General features: G+C 39.9%; 1 protein-coding gene across 1 annotated transcript; it reads left to right on the top strand.

Annotated features, from left to right (window-relative positions):
• Positions 1-412: 412 nt before the first annotated feature.
• Positions 413-9,492, top strand: LOC134198371 (CD109 antigen-like). Its single transcript, XM_062667747.1, has 41 exons — positions 413-523; positions 662-816; positions 890-915; positions 975-1,152; positions 1,213-1,265; positions 1,335-1,352; positions 1,416-1,467; positions 1,525-1,610; positions 1,677-1,719; positions 1,782-1,866; positions 2,078-2,180; positions 2,236-2,469; positions 2,532-2,732; positions 2,828-2,929; positions 2,985-3,074; positions 3,130-3,315; positions 3,369-3,524; positions 3,605-3,679; positions 3,900-3,951; positions 4,012-4,059; positions 4,122-4,271; positions 4,337-4,448; positions 4,508-4,742; positions 5,081-5,296; positions 5,363-5,414; positions 5,471-5,560; positions 5,625-5,807; positions 5,868-5,955; positions 6,011-6,179; positions 6,244-6,535; positions 6,597-6,769; positions 7,169-7,324; positions 7,384-7,443; positions 7,496-7,608; positions 7,681-7,765; positions 7,819-7,893; positions 7,959-8,064; positions 8,598-8,687; positions 8,748-8,819; positions 8,880-8,960; positions 9,019-9,492. Exons 1-41 carry the CDS (start codon positions 468-470, stop codon positions 9,333-9,335), a joined length of 4,914 nt encoding a protein of 1,637 aa, XP_062523731.1. The 5' UTR covers positions 413-467; the 3' UTR covers positions 9,336-9,492.
• The last annotated feature ends 273 nt before the right edge of the window (positions 9,493-9,765 follow it).

Consider the following 9,765-nt stretch of genomic DNA (forward strand, 5'->3'; position numbering starts at 1 on the left):
ATGACGACCAACGACTTGCTACAAGCAAGTAGGAGTGGCATTGCACGTCAACAATTCTAGGTGACGTCGGTCGTACCTGCTCTATTAGCATCTCATCAGTTGCATCCAAACTCGTCTAGCCTCTTGCGATTGAGTACTCTATTAATTAACGGTCTGACATCACACTCAGTCGTCATCATGCGACGTCACGCCTTGGAATCGCTTCAAACCAGGATCTGCAAAACTAACACATTGTGAAAACTCCCGTTCTATTACTAACTTGCGCGTCTACTGCAAGCGCACAGTAGGAATGAATTACCGGTATTCTATAATAAACCGGTTGTATCAACCGTTCAAACAATGATGTGATGAGAAGGAAGTGGGCGGTACGGTACCGCCCACGATACTCCTCCGACATCCGCACTACCGGGTCAAAGCTCTGAACGCCTAAACACGACGATCATTCTACGTGCGGCAATCGAAGAAGAATGCTGACGATCTGTGCTTTCACAATAGCGCTATTACTGCCATCTGCAGTCTTCAGGTAAGGCGCATCAAGCGTATTTGACTAGAACTAAGAGTGCTGCTGATAGATTGCTTTGACAACATTTTGTTGACGCGAAACAACGGCAGCTAAAACGCCTGTTTGGTCAGTTTTTAGTAAAGATATTCTTTGTTGTAGTGATGATCTGCTGGTGACAGTTCCAGGCAGTCTGAAACTGGGCGTTCCTAACAACATCGTGCTACACCTCGATTCGAGTTCTAGCAAGACTGTGGACATCCAGGCGTACAACGACGGTAAACGTGTGGCCTATCTACAGAAAGTCGTTGAACCTGGTAGGTTACCTCATCACTAACAACTCGTGTGCGTTGCATGCATCTCATTTGCGGGTGATTGTTCTCTTTGTAGGAAGTCCCACCACTTTGCCTCTCCAGGTACAGCGAAGATTAACTTCCTCAACTGTCTGTTTCTAATGTGTTTGCGTTTTGTGAAGCTAAATGCGACAGACATTGATGGAGGAAGGACTGGATCTCGTTGCAATGCCAGTGTTAGTCTGCTTATTGAATGCCCTGATCTGTCTTTCCGTCGTCAGATGGAAGTGTTGCTTGACTGTTCTGGCGCGTCTGCTTACATTTTCACGGACAAGAGCGTTTACACTCCCGGACAAACTGGTAAACAGATTCTCAAAAGAGGTCTGCAAGACCTGTTTCTTCATGGTTTTTGTGGTCTAGTCTCGCTTCGTGTTGCTTGTTTGGATTGGAAGTTGACAAGTTTTGAAGAGCAGGTAACATTGCATTAGAAATGTTTATTCAAAGATACATTATAAATAATTGACTTTGCCTATTATTTACAGCTCACCATTGATGTCAAGGTCGGAGAAATTCAAATTTAATATTTAGATGTAACTGGATGAGCAATTGTCTATTTTGTTCAGAATCCAAAAGGAATTATAATCAGACGATGGATTGAAAAAAATGAGAAAGGATGTAAGAATTATACGTTGATAAATAAGTTTAATTAGCTAAAGCAACTTTGCGTCACAGCACTGTTTGATAAGTCATTTACAATTGACAGTAATCCACAATTTGGCTTGTGGACTGTGGATGTTCGTCCTAAACAAGACAGTAAGGTATACAAACCGTATTTGCATGGGAACTAGGGCTACTGCTAATGATGTGTCTTCTCATTTCTCAAGGCCCTGCCAATGGGCAGTATTCAGTTTGAAGTTAAAGAATACGGTTAGAAAGGCGGTAGTGTAAAAAGTATTTTTATTGCAATAATAGTCTGACTTTTTTTACAGTTGTGCCTCGATACGAAGTGAAAATATCAGCTCCCGATTATATCATGAAGTCAACAGCACCATTTAATATCACAGTAACAGCAACGTAAGATTACATTTTGTTACAACATTGGTCAGTGGTAATGACATTTTGGGTTTTAGTAAAGCTAGCAATAAAATATAGAATTACTAAACACATTAATTGAATTGTTGAAAAAGACAGTTTACGATTGTTTGGTAGATGGTTATCATAATTCCTAGAGAGAGATAAACCAATTACAATTGTTACTAAGTCTACTGTTTTCATTTTATGACAGTTACACTTATGGTGAGCCAGTGAGAGGCCATGCTGCAATAGAAACTGGAGTTATTTTTGAGAACAAGTACCGACCAATTACAGCACATCATACAAAACAATCAGTAAACGCTAAATGTTGGTTTGAAATTTCAACAATTAACAAAACATTTGTTACAGCTTGTTGACGGTGTAGCTCGATTTCAATTAACCATAGAGGAGATTGAAAAAGGATTGCCGTATGGATTTCCATTGGGAGGACTCTTGAGGGTAAGAGCAATAGTCACGAGTGAAGGAGTGAGACTCACCGAAGAAGCCTCCATTGAAAAGACTGTATTCTCCGCCAAATCAATGTTACTTGATATGTCAAGAAGCAGGGCATTTTTCAAGCCTGGACTCCCATATGACTTAGAGGTATGTATTGATATACATTGACAAACAAAAGTAAAGAGGAATTTATAGTTTGGTGAGTTTAGGTTTTGGCTCGAACTCCTGGTGGCTCAGTTGTGGCCAGGACTGAGGTGACATTGCAGGCGTTTTATAAAGCAAAGGATTCTAGAGAATGGTCTCGAATATTGTTTACGGGAAATACTCTATCAAAACGGATGACTGATGATTCTGGATTTGCTGATTTTGTTTTTGACGTCCCACAAACCTCTGTAAAAGTCAAACTGCAGGTATATGCATGCCTAATTGTAATAATTAAAATATAGCGTCGACTATTAGTGGTAGCAACTTTTATTCACATACGTTTCTGCGTTGTGTCTTAAAGATAAGAGCAAGTGGTAACCCTTGGACTGAGACTGAGTTGTTCTCAGAGGGTTCTGTCAACGGCAAATATCTTATGATACGGCAACGTCGTACACCTTATGACGTAGGACATAATGCTGATCACATAATTTGTCGCTATTGTACGCATTACCTTTCAGATCTGTACAAATTCAGAAAATTCGTGTGGAGAAGAGCAGTTCAGCGTGTATTCTTCCGACTCTGGCATAAAAACTACTCTCTGTTACACGGTAGTTGATGTTGGTCTGTTAAATGATACACTGACTTATAATTTGTGATCTTTAGCTTATTTGCCGTGGACAAATTGCAGTCTCAAAATGTCGCTCTGCCAGCTCATGGCCATACCAAATTGGCATCAAACTGTTACCAGTTGCAAGTCCTTGTTGCAAACTTCTGGTTTACTACCAAGATCAACAATCCCTTGTGGCTGACTACATTTTTGTGTACAGTCAATTGGCCTTCTCCAATAATGTATCACAATTGTGTTACTATAGTCAACCAGTCATGATAAAATTTGTATTTAGATTTCTATAACACCACAAAGAACTAATCGCCCGTACTTTACACCCAATGAAGAAGTGTCCATAGATATCGAAGGAATCCCTGGTACTGCAGTTCATCTGTCTGCTGTAGACGAAGGTGTACTGTTGCTGGGAGACAGCAGGCTTACAGCGGCAGAGGTTGTTAGTTATCTAAACATAATTTGATGCAGTGTTGCTACAACGTCTTGAAGCAATAAATACAATTGCAATTGTTTTAGATGTTCAACAAGCTTAAAGGCTGCAAACTGGGTTGTGATGCAATTGGAGGACGTAACAGTGACACCATTTTCCAGGTTGGATTATATTCTATTTAAGAGTAATTGTAGAAAAGATGAGTACACCATTGCAATTGATAATATATTGGACTGATTACCAACGATATTGTCTTCAGTAAGTGTTCGCTTCCTGTGCAAAACCTGTTGCAGTAATTAGATACATGACGTACACATACATGACGTACGCAAACATAATCTAATTGAGACTGATGTGAATTCAATTTTGTTACATTTGCAGAATGCTGGTCTTGTATTTGCGAAGAAGTCAAAGGCAACTGACTACAACCCTAGTAAAACAGTATTTTATCTCAACATATTATTTTAAATCAATGATTTGTATCTGTTTATAGTTTGTTTTCCGCCAGCTAAACTGGAGCCTACTTTTCCAAATCTGGAAGGTTAGGCATCTTCTAACGTTTGATCTGTAAAAATGTTAACTACAATATTATAATGATATTAGCTTGCTGTGAGAGCGGTAGAGTTCACTGTAAGGACTGCGAAGCTGGGAGGAAGAATGTGAAAACTGAAGGGATCCACACTGAAGCATGTATCACTGCTTTCTCTCAATGTTGTCAAGCTGCCAATGAGCATGATTCATGCAGTATTGGAGGTAGTGTCTTCGTGTGTCAGCACGCTCAAGGTATTGATACCGGTATTTTCTACATTACAAATTAGGTCGAGCTAGGACTACTGGTCATGGATCGTTTGGACGTAGCCAGGACTTTAAACCAACCGTATATCGATCATATTTTCCAGAATCCTGGCTCAAGATGACAAAAACAATTGGGTAAATTATTCTATTTTGTGAGGTCTTTTTCGTTACCTTTGTCAATATGTCTCATCTAGAGACCGAGGAAAGAACGTTTTGCACGTTACTGTTCCAGACACCATAACCACCTGGCAAGTCAATGCGGTTGGAATTTCTGACACTGGAATATTTGGAATGGCTTCTCCTCAGCGCCTGAGAGTATTTTCTCCTATTTTTCTGGAGGTCACTTTGCCTTACTCCGTCATACGAAATGAGCAATTTGTAGTAAAAGCGACAGTATACAACTACAACCCTGTAACAACCGTTGATAACGTAAGTCAAAACAGCCGTGCTATTCGAAATGCTGCAGGTTGTATTTCTATTTCTGTAAATAAAAGGAACGGTCTATACGTAAAGTCTCTTGAGCTACAAAGGAATAGTAGTACTACATTGGTTGAGCGTGGAATATTGTCATGGTAGCAAGAAAAATGCACGTAGGCTTACCCTCAAACACAATCATGGAAAGCGAAACAATAAGCTAATGAATGACCTTCGAATTAATCAAGTATTTTTCGCTGAAATCATTAGACCGTTTCGAACTGAATTTGAATTTGTACTTTCTAGTAAAGTGAATATATGTTACATGGTTGTTCACTTGTCGTGTTTTGAAGGTTGCAGTGAACATGAAGTCAGATTCGTTTGATATCTGTACAACTGCCGGCACAGGAAGAGCTACCGAGAAAAAAACAATTGAAACGATCCCTCCAAAGTCTAGTCACACGTTTCAGTTTCCTGTTGTTCCATTATCTGTCGGTGAGATTAAAATAGAGGTCATTGCAGAGCTAGAGTTACTACGAGAAGTGGTGACAAAAACAGTAATTGTTGAGGTAAAGCGAATAACTATTTTAAAATCAGTGTTTTCCTTCCAGCTTAATATGGTTCACTTTTTATAGCCGGAAGGAGAAGAAAATGAGATATCTTTCTCGAACTTATTAGATCCAAGTTGTAAGCAACTTTATGCTAGTAGCAAAACAATTCTAGAACTTTCTATTTTTGACTAGCTAACAGAGGACAGCAGAATTTCAATTTTAATCTAAGCAGTCCTGCACATTCGGTCAGAGGCTCAGCGCAGCCTTACCTCTACGTAACAGGTTTGAACTTTTAACAACATCAAAAACAAATTTATATTTGATAATTACTCATCTTTATTTCTAGGCAATATGTTGGGTCCTGTGGTAGCATTGGAAGGGTTTGACAGTCTTCTCAAGCAGCCTTATGGATGTGGAGAACAAAACATGATCAACTTCTGCCCAAACGTTGTCGTCCTACTGTACCTCAACAACACAGGACAAATCAACAACCAATTTCTTGAACGAGGCATTGCAAATATTCGAAGCGGTAAGGTCGTTGTGGCTAGTACCCTAGTATGATGAATTTTAGTTTATATGTTTGACGTAGGTTACAGTCGCCAGATGATGTTTAGAAGGACTAATCCACCTGGATCTTTTAGTGCTTTTGGAGACAGCGATGCTCATGGAAGCACATGGTTAGGGCATTAAAGTATCATGATTAAAACAGTTTATTTAGCTTATTCGTTTTAGGCTTACTGCTTTTGTGCTGAGGTGCTTTTGTTTGGTGTCAAAGCTAGAGTTTGACAATATGATTGTGGATCCGTTGGTCATCGAGACTGGAAAAGAATGGCTGGCAAAGCAACAAACTCTGGCCGGAGAATTTGTTGAGAACGGTCGACTATTGGATGTTAGTCTTCAGGTGAGATAAAGTTAGAGCTAATGCAGATACTTCGAGAGACATGCAGTGTTGATATTATTGACAGGGAGGTGTTCAAAGTGCTTCTCGTTCTATGACGGCTTACGTTCTACTTGCATTTCTGGAGTGTCCTTCAGCTGCGTCTATGAACGGAGTGACGGAGACTGTTGGGCCTCAGCCAGTCTCACCACCAGTAGCCTCCGCCGTTCGGTACCTCCTCGCAAAAATTAGCAACCCAAGCAACAGTGTCACAGCTTTCGAATCAGCTATTGTGTCGTACGCTTTATGTTTGGCTAAAGAACAGACAGCTGCAAGAACAACTTTGGGAAAACTGTGGCAGTTTGCCACTGTCAGTGTGGGTAAGCAAGGGTTTTATCGACGAGTTTATGATAGTAGCGTTGACGGAATTGCTATTTCTAGTTCATAAGACGGCTGATTGGGTTAGCAGGAGTCCTACTAAAGCAGTTTCTATTGAGACGGCCGCTTACGCGGTATTGGCATTCATTTGTATGGGCGATATGACGTCTGCTTCTTCTGTTGTCAACTGGCTCAATGCACAGCGCGGTTTAGGTGGCGGATTTGTTTCTACGCAGGTACAAGAATGCCTATAATCTTGATTATCTGTGTTTGTTTGTAGATAAGCATGTGTACATGTGTTTGTTTTTGTTTGTTGGTGTGTGTTTGTGTGTTTCTGTTTGTGTCACTGTGTGTGTGTGTGTGTGTGTGTGTGTGTGTGTGTGTGTGTGTGTGTGTGTGTGTGCGCGCGCTCACGGGAGCCAGCGAGCGAGCGTGTACGTGTGAGTGTACGTGTAAGTGTACGTGTGCGTGTGCGTGTGCGTGTGCGTGTGCGTGCGTGCATGTGTGTGTGTGTGTGTGTGTGTGTGTGTGTGTGTGTGTGTGTGTGTGTGTGCGTGTGCGTGCGTGCGTAGACGTAGCGCAGACGTGTAACACAGTAATCTATCGAGTTGATACTTACGGTGTGCTGTTGACAGGACACTGTGATTGCAATACAAGCACTAGCACTCTATGCTGAGAAAAGATATGAAAAAGATTCTAGTCTGGCCGTTAAGGTGGTATATTCAGATTCTTCTTTTTCTCCATCTATTACAATAAGTGGCAAACAAGCTAACGTCCGTCAGAATCTCAACGTCAGTTTGTAACCCACATTGTATTTTTTTTGTATATTTCTTTATTGTTAATTTTTTAGGTTTCCTTAAGTTCAAATGTTCGAGTAAACGTACAAGGGTCTGGAACGGGACTACTGCAGGTACAAGACCAATAACTCGTGCCATTTAATGTCTAATGTATGTACGTCTTAGGCTGGAATACGGTATAACACTCTTCCTGGAAACAAAGTCTGTAACTTCTCAACCAATGTTGACACTACGTTCGACGAAAACACGAAGACCATGGAACTAACTGTATCCGTCAAGTAAGTGTCTACCATCAGCAGATTCCATGTGAAACATACAATTTGATCCCCGGTTGCTCAATTCGTAAATAGATTTAAAGGCGAGGGCAATACTGGTATGGCTGTGGTGTCTGTTCGTCTTCTCTCAGGCTTTGTTGTTGATGTCGAGTCGCTCAAGGTAAGCGAAGCTTGATGATCCAATGTTTTCACACTGTAATTGCTTTGTCATAGAGAGTAACACGCAGTGTGGACCAGATAAATCTTTATGACACTGAAAAGCAGTCCGTGAACTTCTACTTTGATTACGTGAGTATCAGGATTCTTTATAGAGTGCTGTGTGCCTTGTGTGAAACATTTTGTTACTGAATTAGATTCCAAGTGAATCATTCGTTAGATTTTCCTTTACTGCGAGAAGGCTGATTGAAGTAGGATTTTTGCAACCGGCGCCGGTTACCGTTTACGACTACTACAATCCAGGTATATATATATATATATATATATATATATATATATATATATATATATATATATTGCAGAGGGTATAAATTTACGTAAAATTACAGTAACTGATAACAAAGAAGGATTGCGTGATATTTTGTAGAATCTGCTGTAGTAATTTGTGAGTGTTCATTCGTTTGTTTTTTGTTAGTGCGTACGTGCGTGCATTATTGTGTGTGTGTGTGTGTGTGTGTGTGTGTGTGTGTGTGTGTGTGTGTGTGTGTGTGTGTGTGTGTGTGTGTGTGTGTGTGTGTGTGTGTGTGTGTGTGTGCGTTTCTGTGTGTGTGTGTGTGTGTGTGTGTGTGTGTGTGTGTGTGTGTTGTATGTATGTTGTTTGTTTCTTTGTGTGTGTGTGTGTGTGTGTGTGTGTGTGTGTGTGTGCGTGCGCGTGTGTGTGTGTGTGTGTGTGCGTCTGTGTGTGTGAATGGTTTATATAAAGTAAACCTCTAAGCTAGTAATTAATATTTAACGATCACAGCAATTATATCTATTTTCTTCTCTGCCACATATAGATGTCAGCTGCACAGTTACTTACGCAGCTGATAGTGAAAGTTCGTTATTAGCTTTGTTATGTAAAGGAACTCATTGTCAATGTGGAGCAGGTAATCATTACAATATACCTGACGAGTGCCAAATTGCAGGTAATAGATGTGGCTAAACAGGGAAATGTCCATTTTGCCAAAAATTTGAGAACAGCAGGAACAAGCCCGATAACGACCGTCCAAAATGCGGAGGTAACCATCGACCACTTGAAATTCTTCTATATATTGCATAACGAGTTTGTCTATATCTAGACAAGTATCCTCAGGCAGATTCTAAAAAACAGAAAATTACACTAGATATGTTGAAAAGAGAAACATGTTCAAAAGACTTTGGTGAGTCTTATGCAGAACGTGTATAAATTTTCGTAGCTCACATTTGAATTCTTGATAGCCTACAGATTTTCAGTAACAAGCTCCAAGACTTCGTGCAAGAATGGTTGGACTAAGATATTGGGAAAAATTGTGAAAATCCATAAACCAGGAATTCGCGACGTGAACGTCGGTAAAAAGATTAGAATATGGAAAAGAGCGGACTGCGCTTGCCCAGGCTTTGTGAAAGGAGAGGAGTACCTCTACGTCGGTCATGACGGTCCAAAATTTCTGGTCGATCACAATTCAATTGTGTTGAAATGGGAAAGAAAATTGTTCAAGGATTATGTTAAGTTTTTAGGTAAGAAAGCTGGCTGTGAGGTCATTTCACGTCGCTGACGGCGTGTTGCTATCTTTGTTTGACGAATATTGTGACGTCTGTGGGACTCTAGATTTCTTAGACTTTGCTGTACGACTGTTATAACAAAGCAACAATGCTTGCTACTGATTAGTAGTAATATACGATTGCCAACATTTCAAGTTGGTCGTTTAAAAATGTGTTCAGTTGCCTGATAGTTTATTGAATCCAAATGGAACAGGTAATAATTCAAAGGTTATGACAGCACTACAAACTATTAAAAAACTTAAGCCAAAGTGTTGGTTCAAATATTCAATCTTCGTGTTGAAATTTCTACATTTCTTCGTTTTTGTCATTTTTTTCACTTTAAATTTTGAAACTCAGTTATTTACAATCCTCTCGGTTTCAACGTTTAAATTCTACAATTAAAGTTGTGCTTGTAATTTTTAAATTTAAAATGTTATTTTAATG

This window comes from Corticium candelabrum, chromosome 2 (assembly GCF_963422355.1).
Source record: "Corticium candelabrum chromosome 2, ooCorCand1.1, whole genome shotgun sequence".
Lineage (NCBI taxonomy): Eukaryota > Metazoa > Porifera > Homoscleromorpha > Homosclerophorida > Plakinidae > Corticium > Corticium candelabrum.